Source organism: Thunnus maccoyii, chromosome 12 (genome assembly GCF_910596095.1).
Source record: "Thunnus maccoyii chromosome 12, fThuMac1.1, whole genome shotgun sequence".
NCBI lineage: Eukaryota > Metazoa > Chordata > Actinopteri > Scombriformes > Scombridae > Thunnus > Thunnus maccoyii.
The window spans coordinates 13528438-13551019 of NC_056544.1; the positions used below are offsets into that span (position 1 = coordinate 13528438).

The 22582-nt window shown below is 40.3% G+C and overlaps 1 protein-coding gene and 1 long non-coding RNA gene across 2 annotated transcripts; one reads left to right on the plus strand and one right to left on the minus strand.

Moving 5' to 3' along the window:
• Positions 1–4134: 4134 nt before the first annotated feature.
• Positions 4135–15089, plus strand: LOC121909362. The gene is made up of 3 exons (XR_006099425.1): positions 4135–4261; positions 12516–12575; positions 14990–15089. It is a non-coding gene; the product is annotated as an uncharacterized LOC121909362 (long non-coding RNA).
• Positions 15090–18994: 3905 nt separating this feature from the next.
• LOC121909194 (C-C motif chemokine 20-like) lies at positions 18995–19927 on the minus strand. Its single transcript, XM_042429642.1, has 4 exons — positions 19796–19927; positions 19494–19602; positions 19325–19399; positions 18995–19202 (listed from the first exon to the last, which is right to left on the minus strand). Exons 1-4 carry the CDS (start codon positions 19860–19862, stop codon positions 19166–19168), a joined length of 288 nt encoding a protein of 95 aa, XP_042285576.1. The 5' UTR covers positions 19863–19927; the 3' UTR covers positions 18995–19165.
• Positions 19928–22582: the final 2655 nt, after the last annotated feature.

The following is a 22582-nucleotide window of genomic DNA, read 5'->3' on the forward strand; positions in this document are numbered from 1 at the left end:
GGTATCATTTTAAGGGTACTGGTATTGTTAATGGTATCATAATTTTTTAAATGATACCCAGTCCTAACAATGGGTTGTTTTTACACTTCCTAAAGCAACTACGAATTAAATAAACAATATAGGGCATTAATTAATGTGTTTTAGAGGTGCTGGTAGGTGGATTTTGTTACCTTTGGACAGAGTCAAGCTAACTGTTTCCAGCTGTTCCAGTCTTTGTGCTAAGTTAAACTAACGGTGTGCTAGCTGTATAGCTTTACCTGACAGACATGTGGTGTAGTGGTATCCATCATCTCGTCTAACTCTCAACAAGAAAGCCAAAATGTTGAACTATTCAGTGTTTCTGACTGGATAATTCTAAGTGTTGAGTGGCCTGTATGTACTCCATCTGTACAAGCTGACAGCATGTTAGACAGCTCATTACTGAAGCAGTGGGAGATGTCACTCTTACTAGGCACAGTATGGTACAGCCGTGGTTTAAGCCTCGACATAATACGTTGTCATGGAAATCAACAGTAACACATTGGACACTTTTCCATTTGGGTCTGCATCACACACACATATGGTCATAAGAGTAAATACGCACATCAGTCTGGCTTACGCAGGCACGTCTTCACTGTCATGTCATGAGCTAAGCAGACAAACTTCATTTCAGATTGATGACACATTTTAAAGTTTATCAAAGTGTTTTTAGGGAGTTTCATTTGCCAAAGTAGCTGAGGTGTTCTTTGTACCACATTCTCATAAGTCGCCCTTTATAAAACATTTTAAGTTCTTACTAGTGGTTTTATTAAATGAAACTTTGTAGATTTTGCTAAACAGCCACTGTGTCCCCAAGTGGCGATTACAGGATAATAGCACACTGAGTTTACCTTAATCTCCCAAGATTCCTGCTTGCTTTAAACATATCAACCCCATTTGCAAACTAACTGTGAGGGAGTGGAATGAGAACAAAAGCAGGAAAAAATTAAAACAAGCCTCCCGGCGAGGTTGATTGTTGACTGTAAATATGGACAACATGTCTCCACTTCCTACCACTATGCAAAAGTGAAGCCAAAAGACCTCCTTTCCTGAAGCTGCCATCTTGCCTGTGTGATGTCATTTAGAGCCATAGTCGGAGGTTTGAGAGTGGCTGAGAAAGCTGTCAATCATGACGTCACACCCCCTTTTTTATATAATCAAATAACTAATTAAAAACAAACTTATCAGAAAAATGAGTAATTGGACAAACATCAGTGTGATAATAACTACCTAAGATGACAGAAACCGTCTTTGGGAAAAATTTATTTGACGTGTACGTTGATTTTTTAGTTTGGCTCATGTCCCATTCGCTAACATTGAAGGGGTGGGATTTATGATCTATACTGCAGCCAGCCACCAGGGGGCAATCGAGATGTTTTGTCATGTCTATCATGATATTCATATTTATGTACAGTCAAAGGGTATGATGTGTTTACTTTTGACTTTTCTCTTCTGCGATAAAACCTTGAAATGTTTATCGGTGACATGAAAAAGAAGCGTAACAGGAGCACAAGTAGAGAGGAGCCGTAAAGTCAGCGAACTGACCCAGTAATGACAGTTACACAGTATAATATCTAAGCTTTACCAACATTAGCAACTGCTATGATCGTTCCAGACCAAGTAAAGCTGTGGCAGCAAAACCTCCTGAGTGTATTGAATTAAGCAAGCGTTTGTTTTATTGTATATGAATTTAACTTTTCACTTGGAAGAAAAAGAATATATTATTTCTTCTTTCAACACTTACATAGTCTTACTTTAATGTACAATAAGTCAATACTACAGTTATAAACCATTAATATCTTTGGCTGGTGTTTATGTTTTCTACATGGTAATAATGCAAATCTCAATGCTGGTAATCCATCAATAAATGCTCTTTTTTCACTTTCTAATAAGCCATATGATTTATTAACTGTAAATAAAGTCTCCAGTTACAACTTATTGACCCATTATAAAGGGTACCTCATCAAGAAGTGGTACCGAGTTCTTTAACCCCATTAAAGACCATATGATGAAAATATGAATTGCACCAAATGTGGAATTACAAGGTTTTCACATGATAGCAGTCACACACATATAAACACCCACATGGTTTGTGAAAGAGCTGTGATTGAGGCTGCAGCTAAATTGAGAGGAAAGAGAGATTAGAAGCTTAAAGGAAATAAAGCCAAGGCTGTTGCTCTCATTTGGATGTTTGAAATTAGACTGAATACTGAATAAATCGAGGTGCTATACTTCTGAGAGCATCATTCCCACCACTTATGCAAATTAGCCTTTAAATTCGCACAATAATCAGATGATGTGCCTCTTTGTTGAGATGTTGAGTGTGCTATTTTATAGTTTTAACAGAGACAAGAGCTGAGCATTTTCCAAAAAGAGCTAATTTGTGGTCGACGGCTTCTTGACTGCTGTAAAATTGTAGAGTCACAATGAAATGGGTGTGATCTTCCAGTCTGTGCTTCCTTCCTTCCAGTCCAAGGGTCTGGCCCTAATAAAGGCCTGTGTGGTGCAGCACAGACAGACCTCTCTGCTGTGTGGAGAAATGTGTTCAATCACCATGGCTACCGGTCAGAGAAAAGCCCCTGCTGTGGTTATTAGGATTTCTCTGTCTGCTCACACACCGGCTCAGTATGCAGGTTAACAACTCACAGTCTGTATTATGGATGTGGATCTGTGTGTGTGTGTGTGTGTCTTCATCATCCCTGACCTGCAGGCCACATACACACTCTCTCTTCTCTTCGGTTGTCCATCGAGGACCTGGAGGATGTTGCTGCTGACCATAGCACTTGGCGACAGCTGTGTAGGGATGAGGTTTGTACGCTGGAGATGGAGCGGACAACCAGAAGACAGCAGAAGAGAGCCAGGAGAAATACAGCCATGGTTACCACCACCACCACATATACATGCCCCACATGTAAGAGAGCTTGTGGGTCCTGGATAGGACTGTTCAGCTATCAAAGATCTCACCATTAAAGGAGTGGATGTCGTTATCAGCTCTCGATGGACCACCGAATAGAAGAGAGAGTGTGAGTGTGTTCATGAGGCCTGCAGGTCAGGGGTGATGCAGTGTTGTAATTACCCCCATACAGACGAGTGTTGGAGTTTTTCCATTCAAAGCATTATCTCTAAAAAAACCCCCGCCTCAAATGGACTACCCTGGTCTACTCCTGCGATAGCACACAGTGCCTCCCAACAGTATAGCACTGATGTGAGAAGGGGAACATGAGAAAGCTTTGAGCAGTATTGATTCAGCCGAGTACTCTCGGAGTGAGTACCAGAGGATCTGAAGAGAGAATTATCCATGCACCATTTCCTCCCCTACTCCTGTGTGGAAAATGCTGCAGTTCCAGCTTTCTCATAGCCTACATACAGCAGAAACACACACACACACACACACACAAACACACACACACACACACACACACACACACACACACACAGGACTTTCTTGAGGTTTTATGCTGCACAATAATGGCCGTTTGATTTATTTATAGCTGTTCCCTTCAAACTGGTTAATCCAGCATATTTTATTTTAGTCAGGTTCATCTTAAAATAGGACAAATAAAAAAAGGAAATTGAAAAAAAGGGAAACATACTGTTCTATTTCTGTAAATGTTAAGGTTTTCTCTATACTACATCATTTTTTCCTATAGTAAAATTGCTCTTGTGGGAATATTAGAGTCTATATTAAGTATGAGGTCATTATGAACAGCAACCACAGACAGATTTAGGTTAACATCAGTACTCAAATTTAGACTGTTAGTCTATATGAAGAGATGAAAGCCATAAACTGTCCACCGAGAGAGAGAGAGAGAGAGAAAGAGAGAGAGAGAGAGAGAGAGAGAGAGAGAGAGAGAGAGAGAGAGAGAGAGAGAGAGAGAGAGGGAGACAGGGCATTGTCTGCATACTCCGCTTTGCCCCGAGTATCCTCCTCCACTCCCCACCCACATCCTGAATAATACACGACAGGGCCCCCTCCCCGCTGCCCCACCGTCCAATGGCAGACGCGCATTTTATCAAGCTATCTCCTCTGAGCCAATCCCGGTCCTCCCGGTGATCCCTGTAAACCGGATGCCCTCCCTTCTGCCTCTCAAGCAGACGTAATCTGTGGATCAGAGAGGCAGGCGCTCAGTCGGTGTGGAGTTGGTCTCGGATGGAGGTGATGAGAGTGCAGATAACCACTGTGGCAGACTTGAAGAAAATCCACCTCGCCAGGACCATGAATCCTGAAGGAATTTTTTTCTTTGTAAGTATGCCACCATGTAAAATGCATAAAAAATAACCTTAAATAGGAGAGGCAGTGTTTTGTTTAATCCAGTGTAACCAGCGTAAAAAGATGCATTAGTTAGAAGGAAATATGCTTCTTTGACATCCAGGCTACTTTATTCATTTATCTGAAGACAGTATGGTTATTCTGATGAATATGCACATGTAATGATTGTGAAACTCTGTGACAAATTGTGATGGGCTCTGGGGTTGGCGCTCAATCAGGCGGCTTCACGTCTCTTAAAATCAGCGCATGTGAATTTGTTCAACATGCCAGCGGATAAAACAGCGTCTCTTTCATCGGTCATTTCGTAAGGGCATCCGTGTGACTCGGGGAGTGGGAGAAAAACGTGAGATCCAGTCGGTCTGTGCAACATGAAGCCTCTTTACGCACACTTCAACTTTTATACTAATGCTTTGCAAGACGCATATGGTACATATTGTACAGAGAGGCTACACGCTGTTTCGGTTGCTTGGAAAGTTTTAACGATATGTTTAAACAGCCAGCGGAGCCCAAAGGAATCCTGTTAGATGTCCAAACAATATAACTTTGATTCATTTCACTCACCAGACAGCCTCCAGTTATTATTGGGCCCTGAAAAGTAGGCGAACACTGATAAATGGTGGCTATTATTTTTCAGCTGAACAATGCGCACCGGCTTTGTGTGGACCATCTGTCATTGTATCGACATTACAGCAGCCCTCCTGCTCCAAAGAATCCGAGTGAGACACCTGAAGAGCAGCAAACAGACAGCGATCATTCTGAGCCGCCACCCGTCTCTCGCCAAGCCGTGACTCATGGTGTGATACGTCTGTGTGGATGGATGGGTGCGTAACGTAGCCAAAAAAAATAAATAGGCACCGGAGCAAAGTGGTTGCAATTAAAATATTTTAGGCTTACGTGAACAGATGCAAAACAACATAATGAAGCATGACTGTGATGCTTTTAAAATGTAGATGGAAAAGCGGACTACAAGTATGGCTTTTGCGCATCCTGAATTCTCGGAAACAGTCTTTGCGCATCTGACTTCCTCCCGGAATCTGGGCCTCCAGCACATGGCAAAAACAGCCAGACTGCCATTTTCAGGGTGGGCACTCTGCGAGGATGCACACTGACCAGATAAACACACTTCATCAAAGGCAACACGGGCTAAATTTTGGGGGCACAGTGGACTAATGTGCCACTCAGCTTTTCAGGTAGTTTAAATGAGCTGAGAGGCTTTTTTTTTTTTTTTTTTAAAGGAGGCTTTAGAAACTGCCATGCCTAGTCTCTCAGCGTGCAGTGCCAAGCACTAATATGCCTTAAGGTTAATGAGGCAGTCTCCATAAATTCTTTTGCCATCTGGATATAGTAGGTCTAGACGCTTAGAGCAGCACTACATTTTACTGGCTATGGATTGTATACACAGCGTGCTTTAATGAAAAGACTAAATGCATGGCCTTTTACTGAAAAAAAAATATTTATCTAATGCTCACACATATTTAATGGCTTGTACTTACATATCTTGTACATGAATTATTTAGGGGGAAAAAAATCAGTGTTCTAAATAAATCTAAATAGAGAGATGCATAGACTGTACTGTAGGTGCTGATGTGATCATCTGTGATAGCCTCACTTCCGTCCTTCTCAGGGCTGAGTTACACATAATTCACTTTAGCTTTGTCCCTCATGAAGAGAAAAAGCAAAGAGCAGCGAATGTCCGAGTGCATATCTGTTTAATTCAGTTTTGAGTTGCTCTCAGAGAGTTATCAGGGTTGGATGAGTGAATGGAGCGAAGCCGCTGTCTTCCTGTCACTGCACTATGTGGGCAGAGGGGTGGTTGGATGTTGGTTTTTCTTATCTCCTGCTAGAACTATGATCATCATTCCTGTGTAGCTCATTATCACACGTGATGAGTTTCATCAGCAGCGCCCTGCAATTATGTCAAGGTGCAACCTATCACAGTAGACCACAGATCACTGTTGTTTCTCCATAGATACGTATGATCTCTTTCTCGACAGTATTCATAGCACAGTTCAAATTAACAAAAAAAAATGCTCCTACAGTTTCTGTTTGTGAAAATGCAATGTCGTGAGCATCAAGGAGTCTCATCTCACTTCTCCCATCACATGACTCCCAGCAGACATCCTGTTCTTTCCCTGCTGCCATCAACCAGTGAACACACAAATGAGGAGGAAGAAAAAGGCTCACGACCCCCCTCATTCTTTCTCAATCATTAAAATACAATATGAAAACTTCTTTAATCCATTATTTCTGAGTCATCTGGGAGACATAAAAAGCGTAGATGCCCAGCGGATATCGAACCAAATTAACAAAAGTAGAGTTAGACCTCTGTCTTGTGTTTCTTGCTTTTTCCACCTCAGACTTTATTTACATCCATGAATCCAGAGCAGCAGACAGCTGTTTAGCAGAAACACTTGGATTGTGTTCACAGGTAAATGAAGTTAAAGGTTGAATGAGTTCATAACAGCGGGAACCTGTGTCCATATGTGTGCTTGTGCTTCCCTGTGTGCGTGGTTTTGGGTAAATGGAAAGGTTAGGTAATGGAGACCCCTGCTCAAGGCCTCAGGCATTACGGCATACTGCCTATCTAGATGAGTGGATGACCTCTGACCTCACGTCTAGCCACAGGCTTGGGTCAAGCCAGGTGGCTTTCAAGAGCCCGTTGGCCTGTTAGGGAGCACATGACATTTGAACTCTTTCCACTTCAGGACCAAACGCACTCTTTTGGTAATTAAGAAACTCTTACGCCTTGTGTGTGACTGTGTGTGTGTGTGTGTGAGTGTCAGCCTCGAAATAATTTTCCTGTGACTTATCAGCATTACAGGTACACTTACGGATTAGAAAACAGTTGTTAAGAGGTTAGAGAAATTTGTGAAAACCCGTTAAACCCAGAACATCTGCTTTCTGAAATAATGTGATTTCAGCCTTCCTCTGTTCTCCAAAAAGTCAGAGTTTTCTCCAGATTGTCAGATGCGTTAGAGGCTCCTTTTATCTAGAGGTTCATACTATGAGTTAGCAACATAGTCAAAGACAGATTCAGGTCTGCCATTAGACTTCAGCTCATTTATGAGATGTTAAATTAACAGAAAGACAAAAACATTGCATTAGTCCAGAGAAACAGCCGGTCTCAATTCTGTCACAACATGCTCTCTCTATTGTATCGCCATGCAAGAAAACTCCCCATGGAAATTTTGGAATCTTTCCCATTGTTCCTAAAGGAAAGGAGGCTTTCATATGGAAGTGGGGAACGCCAGGAAATGACAGGCATTCTTTGTGGACTGTTTGAAAATAAACTTCGTGGGTCCTCGCTTCCCTCTCGACAGCTAAGCAAAAACTAGAAATGAAGAGAGGATTATGGTCTTAACAATCCCTCAATGGCATTTTCACTTTCTTATGTTTCCTGCTGCAATTTGTCCCCAAAGTATATTTTCTTATTCAGCGCACTGGAGACATGCCATCAGGGTTTCAGCTAAAGAGCTTTTGTTGAGGGCTTTTCACTCTTTTCTCTACAGTTTCTTGAATGGGTGCATTCTTATTTTCTTCCTTATTTGTCCTTATTTTGCCTTATCTTCCCCCCCTGGCTTTAAACACAACCCTGCTGCTCCAGCTCTGCTTTATGAGGTGTGACAGTGAGGTCTGGTTGCCGAGGCAGGGTTGTGTGGACTGGAACGTAAAGCTTTACATTCAGCCGGCTGCGGTCGGTTTGGGGAGGACTTAAACTCACTTCACCCCTATACAGTACCTCGTATACAGGAGCTGCCTTCATTCTGCTGAGCTGGCATGAAAGTGCAGAATTGGAAGGAGGAAAAAAAAAAGAAGAAAAAACATTCGACCTGCCTTCCTTAACCTCAGAGATCCTAATTGCCCACATACAGTCACTACCTTTACTAAAGGTACTGACTGAAAACTGAAAGAAAAGTAAAAACAGGTGGTCACGTTTTAATTTTGTTAAATCATATACAACATTTTTTTCTTCAATGTCAACAAGTTTAACATCTTTTTTAAGTGTACTTTAGTCCCAGGTGTTCATCTGTTCTCTGCAGCTTTGCACAACTCCCTCCTCCTTCCTTTTGAGATTTAATAACAGGTTTCATTTAACAAGCTCTTCTTTCTTAGCTGCTCGGTCTCGCCGTACCTCAGATTAACACTCACACCTTATTCTCCCCTCCTTTTTCTCTGTCTCTCTTCCTCCTCCTCCTCTTGTTGTTTTTCCCACCAGGCTAGTGGTAGTTCCCAGGTATTTGACCAGTGTAGCGTAGCCGGGAGGCTGGTTGTTCTGTCCTCTGTGAGACAAAGGCAGCGTGCCTGAAGGAGAGGGATGAAAGGAAACGGGGCTGTGCAGCCACTCCTTTTTACAATGGGAAACCTCCTTAGTGAGGTTGTAGAGCAAATAACCACCTTCTCTCTTCCTTTTTTTAACAAGCACTGAGACTGTGAGAGTGTGTCTCTATCCTTTTTTTTGTAGTGGGAAGAGCGGTGCTGTGTATATGAATAAATGTGTGTGCGCACGCAAAGAGGAAAGGGTGGCCTTCGTGTCTGTGTGGAGCGTTTTTAGCTCTTCCCTACACCTGCTTAGTTTGAGCCGACAGATGGTGTTTCTCTTGTTAAAGATGTTTCCTGAATTACAGTTAGTTTTTTGTTGTGGTTTAAACGGAGGGAGGGTTAGAAAGCTTTCATTGATGTAAATGATTCCCATTTCATTAATTGTTCGGAAAAAAAGTAATTCTTAAAAAAGCATTTAGGGTTTTCAGTGGTTTTTGGTGGAAAAATGATTCACATCCTGTACTTACATTAGTTGCAACACCACAATTTAAAATACTTCAGAACTGAATAAAGGCAAATTAATACCAGCAGTGAGTATACAGTAAAAATCTAAAGAATGAAAGTTTCATTGTGTCACATGTAGGAGTATTTTAAATCCTGTATGTGGTTCAAGTGGCACCTACTTCTGAAAAGTTCAAAATATGCTCCGCATTTTATGTGCTCACCATGTGTTTTGCATCTAAAATCTGAAAATCTTATTGGAATGTTAGAAAGTCAGATGTTTTCTGCTGAAATGTTGTGGAGGACGAGTCTGAAGTACCACAAGATTAAAGTTAAGTGCTAGTGCCTTAAAAAGCTATTTATGTACTTTACTTGAGCAAAAGTCTTTTGTTTTGTTATTTTCCACCTCTAGTTTGGGATTTTTCAGTCACATAGTTTTTGTTCAGTGACACATTTGTATTGTAAGTGAGCACAGTGTTGCTTATTGTTACCAATATTTTACATTATTACATTCTTACAGTTGAGCTGAATTATGCACATACACTCATGATTTCTGTGTCTACTCGAACCTAGTGGCGCTCAGCGTAGTGTTATCATCTCGGGTGGTGGTCAGGGGGAGGGAGCGGAAGCCACAGGAGTCTTTTATGGCTCCAGTTCCAGAGACAACCTGTTCTCAGGCACTGCTCTTCTGGTACTTTTTTATGACATCATAAATTCCTCCATTTCCTCTGACCAGCCCTAGGTGGGTATAAAGGACATACCTGGTCAGTAATTGTCTGTCTGGCCTGCTCATCTGTCAGTCTCCTTCTACTGCTGGTGACTTCCTCCGGAGCCAGACTCTTAGACTGCCTCTCTTAGAACTGGACGGTGGACCAATAAAAACAGTGGTTTATTTGATGAGTGATACGGCAAAGAAGGTTCTCTGTGGAGTGTGGTTTTCTCAGGCGCCTTTTACTGCATCTCAGTTGGTCATTTAGGTCAGCGAGGGGAGCCAGGCCGGCACCCACGTTTAGTGGCCTTTCTGCATGCATGTGCACTTCGGACCGACAACAGCAGCCCACTCTAAGACCTGTTGATACCTTTTGTTTGTTGAAGTCTGAGGATGAAGAGCAGAAAAGAAAGGGTTAGGAGAAGAAAGAGGAGATTTTGAGGGAAAGGAGAAGCCCTCAGGAACATTCAGCGCTCACATTCATCTGATGCATGGCTGGGGCTCCTCGGGGAGGCTGGAACAATACACGCACCAGCACGACAACATTCCTCTGGGTTAAAAAGGTCAGGGGTCAAGCAACGACCCCACCCTGCCAATCAGTCCCTAGGCACTAACTCAGTACCTTTGTTTTTGGTTTATGTCTTCGCACTTGTTGAACAGACTCTGCACCTTGTGTTACAATGTGCCCTTTGCTCTCTAATAGACTCGATTGGCGTGAAACACTTTTACTATTTTATAATGTTCGTTTTCGTCAGTTTTGGCTCAGGTATTTATAGTTTCAATTCACAATACTGGGGGCTGTGTTGGAGGAAGAGATTTTTTTTGTCATTGTTGTAGAATTACATTCCACAGAAAGAAATATTGCGTAAAACAAGAGGAGGAAACAGAAATAAATCAGCTAGAAGCTTTAAAGTTGTGCAAATTGATTCTTTGGCCAGGTTTGCCTTAAAATAACGTGTGTAGCCTATCTCACATGTAATTTTCCAGCCAGATGTTTGGAAAGCCCAGATCTATATATGGTAGAAAAAGAACCACCACAAAGCAGCCAAACTATAATTACTGCACATATTTTGAATTGATTTAAATGCTCACTTTATATAATCAGCCGACAAGGGTCAAATATTAGACCAATGAGGGCACTGTAGGCCCTCAGAGTCGTATTTTTCCTCCTTCATGAAAAAAATCCTGGTTAGATGTTTTTTTTTTTTTTTTCTGAACACCACAGCGCACTTCAAATAAAGTCTGAAGGCTGCCATTAAAGTGGAGCATATGCATGTGTAGGCATGGAGTGGCGTGTGAGGCCCCTGCAGGCAGACTGCGGGTCTGTTAGTCATTATGAGTGAATGTACAGTATACACTGGAGTGGACATGCAGCTACATTAAAGCCTCGCCCACTGCCACATCAGACCACCCTGGAGACACACCACTTACACTTCCTCCACTGCTTCCATTGCTCGGCCTCAGGGGAAGCGCGTTTGGGGATTTCCGGAGGATGCACTGGACATTAATCGTCTGTTGATTAGGAAACTTTCTGGTGAAAATCAGATTAATTGTGAATTTATATAATAGATGGTCAGATTTCCCAGACAAGCCTGCTGGTGCTTTTTCTCTTGTTTAATGTAAAAATCAATGGGCCTCTTTCAAGAATACTTTACTATTTTTATTCTAAAACTCTCTGACTTTTTTCTGCGAGGTTTGCTCGTACTAGTGTTCCAAGTCGGATTTAACAAACTCTCTTAACCGCCTGAACTTGTTGTAAATTGCTCGTTTCAGCCTGAAGATCGCTTGTTCAGGGGTAGGGGTGTGTTTGTGAGATGTGATCATTAACATAATCCATATAAGGCCCCATGTTCCGCCCCGTTCATGGGCAAGTTTTCTTAACATAAAAGTTCCCAAGGAGTCAAAACACTGGGTAGCTTCAAGTCCGGCTTTCAGAGATCAGTCGAAAAAAAAAAAAGAAATGTAGGAATGTCAGTAGTTGGAGACCTAAAACAATTTGAAAATATGAATCCAGCTGCCAGCGACCAGAGCAGCTCTGCACTGTGACAGAAATAAAGAGGGAAAGCTTTGACGTGAAGGTAGATGCTAAAAAAAGCATCTATCTAAAGCACAGTGCTCCATGATGGGAGGCGGTCGTATGACAGTCACAGAGATATTAGAAGAGAATATTATAGTGCACAGGTGATGTTACACTGTCAGCCGCAACAGTAGATGATACCGGACAGAGAGCTGCAGCGAGACAGCGAGGCGGCTGTCTGAGTGAGAGAAGTTTCCAAGAAACTACTGAAATGTAGAAATCGCTGCACCAAAATATGCCAATAAAAATCATAAACTCTAAAAAAACCTTTCAGTAAATTGGCAGCCATGATGATGATAATATGGTAAACAGAGTATTAATTATGCATTAAATTTGTTTTAGTTATATATTTAATTTTTGTTAATTTCAGTATCATATTTAAACTGCAGATGAATTCAGATTAGAGCATCATAATTGTAAGTCAAACAAGTGTTACTCCCATCTGACGAAAGGCAGAGATGATCTATTCATGATATGTACGACAGGTCAGGACCACTCATAAATTTCCTTCGTATGAGAAAAATTTATGAACGCCACAAATGTTCTTAAATCACTCATACGTACATCTTAAGAACAAATCTGTTCGTACGAGTGCTTCTTGCATGAGGCCCATTGTGTCTTTTGCCTCTAAGTGTTTTTGTTTATGTTTTATTATTTTTGCTTCTGTCTCCTCTTCATAGGTGTCACATGGCGCCTCTTCGTGCTGACTTTTGTGACTCGATGAAGACTGTTTCCATCAGGTATACTGCACTACTCATTTAAACAATCACAAACTATTTTAATTTCTCTACTGCTGAATATTTAGCATGTGTCACATTCCTTTGTCCTGTTTCTCGGTGGAGTAGCGTCACAGAAAGATGACTCTAAACCTCCTGAATTTTATCATGAATACTAAATCCGCTTACAGTAGAGGAAGGAGACATCACTCTCTATTAGTCTGCAGTTCAAAATGAAAGCCTATCTGGCTGCAGCTGTGGAGGAGCCTCCAAAGATGGGGACGTTTATTGTCGGGAACAAATAGAGCCTTTTTATTTTGTCTAGCAGCTGACGCCTCTCCCCACCCACTCCTTCAAAACCGCTTTTGTAAGTAATGTAGAGTGGCCCGTTCAGGCAAGAGCAAGAGACCATGAGAGAGTTTCATAGCAGAAAAAAAAATAAAGTGCGGGGTTTGTCTGTGATAGGCTCGGAAAGGAAAGGCCCGGCTGTTTGCCATATGGTGTAATTATCTGCTATTTCAAAAGATTATCTCCCTCCATCAATATAGTGTTTAAATGTGTACATATATGTGCGTGTGTGTGTGAGTGTGTGTGTGTGTGTGTGTGATTTGATCTCTGGTTTGTACCCCCGGTGTAACGTTGAGACTCTGTGGCCTGCAGTTTGGCCCCCCATTTAAGCTGGGTTAGCTATGATCTCCCCCCTCTAACCCCTATCCCTCCCGCCTCTGTGATCCCTCCCTCCCACACACACACACACACACACACACACACACACACACACACATATATATATATGTATAAGCAGAGAGTCTCTCAACACAAAAGAAATATTCAGCTGTAGAGAGGGGGTCCCTCAGAGGGTGCGACATAGAACTGGGGGGGATTAAGAAGAAATGGCTGGCTGACACTGGGGTTGCCATGGCAAAGCCCCCTTTTCTCCTCTCCCTCGACCCTCCGCCTATTTTTCATTGTGGGGTGAGGTGTAAAGTGTGTGTGTATGTGAGAGAGAGACTGTGATGGAGTAGGGAAGATGTAATATGGCTTATGAATTTAGTCTCTTATCTGAGCTGGGCTGCTTCTCCTCCAGAGAGAAGAGACTTCTAGTTCACATACTGCAGCTCCTAAAAGCATAAAAAGCTCAGAAAACGTATTTTTTTCATCATGCATGCAGTTAAAAGTGTTTTATGTTAATGTGTATATTAATTAATATGTGCCTGTAAATATTATACTACATTATTTGACTACTTACTGGCTAATATAATTCTTTTTTTATGATTGTGAAAATTAATTTGTACATATTGATAGAGGAAAGCACGCAGTGAAAGAATGCAGAGGCGATAATTCAAAGAGCCAACCTACTCACGAGACAAAACCAAATTGTCTAGTTTACGAGTTTCTGAATTATAGCCGCAATAATGTGACGCATTACTCATCCATTGTAGCTACTGTGTTATCACGGTAGCCTGACGTTAGCCTCCCACCCCGGCGCAGTAATGGATGCAGGTCTAGCCTGCTCAATGACATCAGCGCCCTAAGCCGATGAAACGGGGTGATGAATGTCCATAGATCAGCGTTTACCATCCTGACGTCAGCCCCGGTCTGTGCAGCAGTGACACTGTCGGTAGTTGTTCCCCAGCAATGGCCTGCCTTTGACAATGGGAGCTCTCAGCCGGTGGCCCGGCGATGGCTGGGTATTAAAACCTTGGCTGCACAGTTGGACATCGCAGCATTGTTCTCCGGGTTAGATGTCCATAAGGACCGTGACAGGCTCGAAGATAGTTCTTTAATATTGTTCTGAGTGATGGCAAACCCCAAAGAATGTGTTTGCAGACCTTTAACACAACAGTACAACATTAATTTCACAATATTTTTTGTACAAACTACCTGATTAAAGGGTAATTTCATCCATTTTACAAAAAAAAGGATCCCTAATGGTATCTAGCTAGTTACATATAGTTTTTATTTGCTCAGGTTTTGAAATATTCATTTTTGAGATTTCTGCCCACTCCCAATACAATGGAGGTGAATGAAATTTCATCTGTGCATTGAAAATTTTCAACAGTAACGATTGTCAGCATAGCTATGAATAATCAACATAACACAGCATCAAAAGTTTTCATATGGACTATTTCTCCACCAGAAACTAGTTCTTAATCACATAAAGTCATTTTTCCAATGCCGTGAGCAGCACAAACAAAGTTCCATTCACCTTTTTTTTGTATTAGTTTGGAGGCAGAAATCTCATAGACAGATGTCTAAAAAACCTGGACAAATTAAACCCAAGCAATCTGCACAGCATGTGTGGAGAAAATATGTGATTATGTAATTTTGGGTTAACAAATCCTTTATGTTTTCTAAGCTGCTGATTCTCACTATGCTGTAAAAAAAAATGCTGTGCAATATCAGTGCTAACAACTTCCTTTTCATGTGTGTTTCAGACGCTGTTACAGCCAATTTTGTGCCGAAGATGAAAGACTTCAAGTTCCTCTGATTAATGAGGTGGTGGTAATGCAATAAAGCAGATCCTCTCGGTTTGTTTTCCAGTTTAAATATATTTCATGATCGTGTATATAACATAACTAGAACCATGTTTGCCCTGTGGACAGCAGACATGTTCTGCCACTGTCCTGTGTCATCACATCCCTGTGCTGTGTGACTTGACCTCTGCAGTGTGAGCAACATCCTCGCCTCTACCCCTGTCCCCTGTCTGTCTGTCTGACTGTCTGTCCTCCTTCCTCTACGCCCTGCCTCGTCTGTCAGCTCAGCAGCTGCCGGTCCTGCTTGCCTCGGTGAACATTCAACGCTGTCGGTGAGTTTGGTATGGATCACATAAAAACCATCGACCGTTGACTGTGCCCCGCGGCTCGCTCCGACAACGTCAGGAATGAGCAAAAAATGCTCAGCTATGACGGACAAAAAAGGGCAAGTGGGCGCATGCAAATCCAGAGACGATGACGCATGCACACATACACAAAAGGGACACTCTGTTTCCACTGTACCCATAGACCAAAGGTCACAATCAACATTCATTGCTGTCGCTGGGTTGGACTGTGTAGAAAAGCTCACTGAACAATGAGTGCAACTGTGGCCCAGATCTGCCTGACTCGCGTCTCAGCCAATCAGCCGACCGGATGTGAAACACTCTGATTTCTTTATTTATATACTTCTTGTTTTTCACTTCTATTTTCTCCTCTCTTCCTCCCTCCCCGGCGCTGGGAGTCTTCAGGGGAAGAGAGAAAGAGAGAGATAGAGACATAAATAGACTTCTGGCTGCTTGCTTGTCCTCATCCTCCTCTCTTCTCCTCTAATTGGTGGTTATGTGTGCAGCAAGGGGGAAGGAAGCGGAGTGAATGTGTAATCATTTGGAGTCTCTTCTCCTTTAGATGTTTCATCCCTCTCTTTTTTGTTTGTCTAATTATACACTGTGCTCAGTTAACTCTGTGTTAACTGTGCGTCTGCGCTGGCAAGAATGAACGAGGGACAAAGAGAAGCAAGACAAAGGAACCAAAAGGTAGAAAGATTAAAGTACCAGGAAAATGATTATCTAATTATTAGTATATTTTGTGTAATATTCTTCCTGGCGCTGCTGCAAATGTGCTGAAAGAAGATTGTTTTCACCTTTACGGCTGAGGATGTCTCATTATCTGTGTTTGAGTTTCATGAGAGACTGTCTGGCTTCCTGCCTGCCCGCCTGCCTGCCTCTGTGTGTGTGTGTGCTCGCATGTGTGTGTGTGTGTGCGTGTATGCTATGATAGAGGACCTGTCTGCTGATCTCAGAGTGCAATATGTTATTTCCTTCTATACTAAAGCCAGCTCCCCTGTGAGAAAGCAGTCTATAACCTTGTCTTCCTTCAGACAGTCTGGGACCGGCCATGCAGCTGCTGTTTCTCATTGTTCCTCTCTATAACAACTCTGTCTTGTTTCATTATTTCATGTAATGTAAACACACATACACACATATTCATAGGAATGTGTACATGATTCATTAATAAATGCAATAAAGTAAAATCAGACCCAAATCACTAGTGTGTGGTGTGATTATTTGGTTTGTGAGTTTCATCTATAACTAAATCAACTTCTTCACTCCTTCCAACTCCATCTTTCCATAGTCGCTATCACTCTTTCTCTAACAGTATGTGCTCGCTCTGCCATTTAGTAACCAAGCCTCATGTCCATGTCCCTCTCTCCCCGCTCTCTCTGTATTATTCATAGAAAAGCACTCTGTGCACTGGTGCAGAACAGTGGAGGTGATGTAATAGTGGCTGGGAGCATGGCTCTGGACTGTCATTTGGGATGGATTCATGCGACAGGAGAAAACTCTCAGTTTGTTCAGCTTTGTTGGTGTTGCCAACAGCTAAGGCATGCGATGATGATGACGATGATGATGGTGGTGATGATGATGATGATGATGATGGGATGGGACTGGACACATTTATGATACAAGTATCATGCAGATTAAATTTTAGAAAAAAACCCCACATTTTTAAAGACCTGAAATACCCCCATGATTCACCCTGTTGTGCAAATGTTATAGTGAAGTCATAGCTGAAGTCTCGTGATGCAGCACTAAACATTGTCATGCTGTGTGATGAAACGTTTTTCATAACACTGAACCAACAAAACTAACAAAAGGAAAAGTGCTGCTGAAACATTAGTTCACAGCACTTGTTCTAGTGATGCTGCCTCCATCTAGTGTTCAAAGAGTTTTTCACACGAGTTCATGATGACGCGGATCGTTCAGTCTGATTATTGTGGAAAAGAATTAATGAAATTATGCAAAAAAGGAAAATCAGCTAATTACTTATTTTCACAGTACAACCAGTGTTAATTGATGATTTTAAATGATCTGTTGTCTTTTATTTACATTTGTACCAGGCCTTGTGCCAGTTCAATACTTTGTAACCCTGGTTTTGGTTGTGTATATTTAAATTGTTATATAGATAAATACTTAAATCCAAGTAACAGTTTATCTTAATGAAGTTACCGGAACAAAATCCATCAATCATATTATAAATGAGAAATATAGATGTGCTTAAAGAAATATGATTTAATCATTAATAAAAGGTAATCTGTAAACACACTGTCAGTGTATGTTTTTATATTTTATTAGTCCTCACAATTTTAATTAAAGCAGGGATCTTAAACTAACAACCAGATGGGGGCATCAAGACAATTTCAACGCCTATCTCATGTTTCATTGTTGTTATTGTTACATCTGGCCTGAAAATTTATATTTTTATTTTTTCCCCATTTATTTTACAGCAATCATTTAAGGCTGCAAAAGAATACATTTTGTTTTTTTAAATTTCACAACTTGCAGAGAACTACTAGAGTGACGATTGCTTTTTTTATTGAGTGTAACGTGTGACTGTCATTTACGAGACGAAATCTGCTGTTTTTATACAATCTCATGCAACATTACTCGTCATGAGGAGCAATATACTATATAGAGGGAGAGGAGAGTGAAACTCAAGATGCTTAAGTGTATATGGTTGAAGTAGATTGTGGAAGGAAGCAATTTAGTTTAGTTAAATCTGCCAAGTGTTCAAGCACTCCCCCAGGAGAGAACAACCTGGCCAGTGGCCCCCAGGTACAACAATTTGAGACGTCCGGACTGAAGGCTCCAACTGCTCATTAAACTTAATGCACATTTAAAAGTCCTCCCTTCTGTAAACTTATTAAGTAACTGAACAATGAGTATTTTCATTAAAGGACGGAAAATTTGTTTGAATAATGTGTAATGGAAATTCCCATTTGATGTAAAGGTGAAACCTTAAAAATTAGGCCTCTTGGATTTGAATATTTAAAAAATGTAAGCATACAGTATCAATAAAGTGTTGGACCTGAAGATACAGAATTTATTGTGTATAGTGTATTTTATATTATGATATAATATTTTTATTTTTTACTTTAAACCTATTTAAGGAGGAATCTTGGTTCAAGACATTCTTATCAAGGTACTTTTTAAACATTTATTGTCGTTAAGTGTGTGGAGCCTATAAATGCAACAGTCCATACGGCTGATGTCAGCATTAATACATTAGCTGTGTATGTCAACATGGAAATACTTGTTCTGCTATGTACTTTAAATAAACAACTCTGTTAACTTCCTCCTGCTGACGTCGCAGGACTTTCACCACTTTGTGTTTATTTGTTACCATTGTGTCACACAAACCTTCCAGAGCTGGGATTTTTTAGGAAAGTTAAAATAAAAGGCGGTATGTTATCAGGGAAGTGTGCACGTGTCGTAATTACAGTATGTTTAAAGTTACACAATACACACAGAGGAATGTTTTCATTAGGAGATGTACGTACTCAAATTATGGTTCCCTTTTGCAATGAGTCCACAAAACAATTAATTGGACAAATTATTATTTTTCAACAAAACTTTAATTATATATTTCATAACATAACAATTACAATAGCTTACAAAGCTGGTACAACTGAGCTGACACACTTGGACAGAAGTTCACTCAATTATAAAAAATGTGAAAAAATTCTGGCGAAAAAGCAAAGCTGAGATATAAAACTGTTTGTTCACAGTAGCGAGGCTCCACCGCCCCCCTTCAAAAAGCAGAATATCTTCTTTAAACCTTTGAAGTTTACTGTGGCGCCTATGCAGTGTTCATATGAACCCTTTGTGCTTTGATCCTGCAATGATGATTGATCGAGTTATTATTTGCTCTGAAAATGCATTTCACAGTCAACACAATTATACTATTTGTTGAGTATGTCACAACGATTTCCTAAAATAAACCTCAGACATATCTTACCTTAGACGGTCGATATACTTCATCACCCAGTCCAAAGACGGATTGGTGCACGCTTTACCCATATTTGTGTGGAAACTGAAGGATTAAATAATAAGATTAATATTTATGCGCTTATGATAAGCATTAGTAATGTGTCATGTATAATGTATGTCATTTCATTGATACTCACATGATGGCATTGATAGGACACATCTCGTTCACAGTCTGGACTGAGTACCCCTTGATTTTAACAAATGGTAATCTGCCAGTCATGTATTTTGTACAGCATCCATGTTTCACTGTCAAACAAGAGAGAAGACTATCTGATTAGATACTGGAGAAGAGCAACAGTGAAATACATCTATGCATCACAGCCAGGCTAGTGGAATTTGGATTTAAAGTAATGAAACTATATGACAAATACTAAACTAAACTAAACTTAAAAAAAGAAAGACATGGAGGCAGACATGAGAAAAGAAATCCGGTGCGTACTTGCAGATGTGTTTATGGCCAGCAGACAAATGCCGAAGAGCATCACCAGAACTTTGACTGACGGCATGTCTTCCTCTGTGTTGGCAGGAGTGATTGAGCTGTTGTCTTGTACGTCCTCAGGTGGAGCTGGAGACTGTAGTGACACGTAGCAACCTTATATATTTCTCTGAAAACAGGAAACCCTCTCTTGAAAGGATGAGTCCTGCCCATGGTTGCACCAGCACAGAAAACCCCCCTCATTTTCCCCTGAAAAAGGGGAAGATGAGGGGGGCGTGGGTGGGGGGATGCTTTAACATGTTTATTTTCAGCAGATCATATCAATTATGAAAACTCCATGTATATGAATGTTGTTTGAAGATAAAATTGTTCCAGTATATTTACGTGCCCTCATAAGACTGATAAAACAAAAATCAGTGAATTAAATTCTGTTCAAGGTTCACAATTTTCAGGTCTGTCTTAAAACAATAGTCAGGTGCAAATACGAAGGTTGAAACATGTTTTTTGCTGTAATTGTTCCTCCAGTTCATACTGACCATTAGAAGATCCCTTCATAATGTGCTTTCAATATAAGTGATGGGGGACAAAATTCACATCCTTCCCTCCATGCAAGAATGTATTTAAAAGTTTATTTGAAGATAAAATGAAGCTTCACTTGTCCAAAATAGTCAAATCAAGTCAATATCTTTCAAAGTTAGTCTTTTTAATGCCAAATTACTTCTTTTTGTTATGATCCTTCTACTGCAGCTGAACAATGAAACTCAGATTACTGAAGCCTAATATTATCATCAGATAAACTTTTAAATATACTTTTGCTGTGGATCTTGGCCTCCATCACTTACATTTTAAGTACATTTGGAGATCTTCTCACGGCCTTATTAGAGAAATTATGATGTGGGATGTGGAATCACACACAGGTATTTTCATTACCACACCTTCACACAGGAGAGAGACCAAACCAACATCAAAAAGGTGTAACTAATATCTGTTCCTTTCACAATGGAAATAAAACTTATCAAGGAAGAATATGTTTGATTCAAAAGCTTTGACATTTAGAAGTAAGTTGGAAAAGAGTTCAGAGAGGATGGAGAGTTTAGGCGTCACTGCAGACCTCATTATGTGCTGACTTGACGTGGGGAGCTTCAAGTGGGTTACTCTGAGGTTGCACAAAGGTTCTTTTCTAGGTCAGTGCAACATATACCATGTACTTGAGAACCATGCATCACAGGAAAAAAGTGCATAAAAATAGGTCATGATAAGAGTTATGTGTCTCTAATAGTGCACGTCGAACTTTCCACCAAAACCCCCCCTCGCATTGCACATTACAGATATCTTGCAGGATGTGCTGAGATCATCACTTTATCTCTTATGTCTTTCTTTAAATCTTCCAAAATGCATTTCTAACTTTTCATCCATAAATCAATGTAGTGTCCAATTCTTGCCTTTAATTCAGACTTCAGTTTCTGATGTCGTTCTTTCTGTGACGCTAAATGTCTCCTATGTGATTTAAAGGACGGCTTCAGATAATTTCACATATCTTAATACAATACTCACATGTCCATATGTACATTGAAACAGTTACTGATCGCTGTAATCATTCCTGCTGTAATTCAAATGTAAGCGATGGACATCAACAGTCTGTGTTCAGTGTGTTATATCAGCTGAAGCTAATATGAGTCATTCACACTCTGTGTCAGTCAGATCAAGTAAGTTATTGTTTTTTTCTTTCAAAACTCCAAACAAAAACTATTTCAATATACACATGATGGCATGTGAGTATTGTTTTAAGACAGACTTTACAGAGTTTCAGTATTTGTTTTATTGAGTCTCTCAGCTGCATTTGACACCGCTGATCATAAAATATTAATGGACAGACTTGAACACTGGTTTGAACTGGTTCAGGTCTTACCTCCACAACTATTTTTTGTCAGTTGGTAACTGTGCATTGAAGCAAATCAGAAACAACATGTGAGCAAATAATAGGAAGAGGCAGTTAACCTGTAGGTGTACAGTTATCTTATCTATAAAGTTATCTTTTACCTGTAAAGTTCATTTCAATACCTCATAAATGTTTGTTGCATTTTAAATGAAAAATATACTGCTACTTATTTTTTTGTGAGACAAAGAAGACTTTTTTAAATGTTTAAATGGTTTGTTGTGCAAAATGTGCTGATAAAACTTTGATATCACTACTTCTACATTGTAGTCACATCTGCATCACTCTAATTGCATATTTGTATATAACTATAGTGTATAAAAACTTTTATAAGCAATGGTGATGTGTAATATTTCACAGGAGTGTTTACTGACAAATTATAACATAAGTTTAGATGATAACTGGATGCAAGTACATTAAAAAAGATGATAAAAGGTTTGCTGTTGTAACAAAGACCAGGTTGTCTTCTCTGTATGCGTCATAATGTTGTTTGTCTGCAGCATTAAGGTCACAGGATGTTGACTTGTGGGGTATGGTTATGATTTGCTGTCAAACCATTGTATTATATTCTACGTTGTATGTATCTTGTTCTCAAGTCTCTCTTGAAATATGGATATTGATCTCAATAAGACTACCTGATTAAATAAAGTTAAACAAATAATACTAATCGCTTTTGAAACTCATTAATTGTGTCTAATAGTATTTATATTCAATGAATGAACAACATTCATTGAATAAAATTGATTGTTATGTATTTTTCTCATTATCATTCATTATCAGCATAACAGCATCATCATGCCATCATCAAACAAATATATATGTATGTCTATCCTGTATCACTCAATCATGCGTTG

Bases quoted from the DNA above. Each gene is read 5' to 3' on its own strand.
- LOC121909194 (XM_042429642.1), bottom strand. From the start codon at position 19,862: ATGCCGTCAGTCAAAGTTCTGGTGATGCTCTTCGGCATTTGTCTGCTG. The intron at 19,603-19,795 runs GTACGCACCGGA...CTTGTTTGACAG, and splicing joins GGCCATAAACACATCTGCAA to TGAAACATGGATGCTGTACA. The intron at 19,203-19,324 runs GTAAGATATGTC...TCATCATTGCAG, and splicing joins AAGTATATCGACCGTCTAAG to GATCAAAGCACAAAGGGTTC.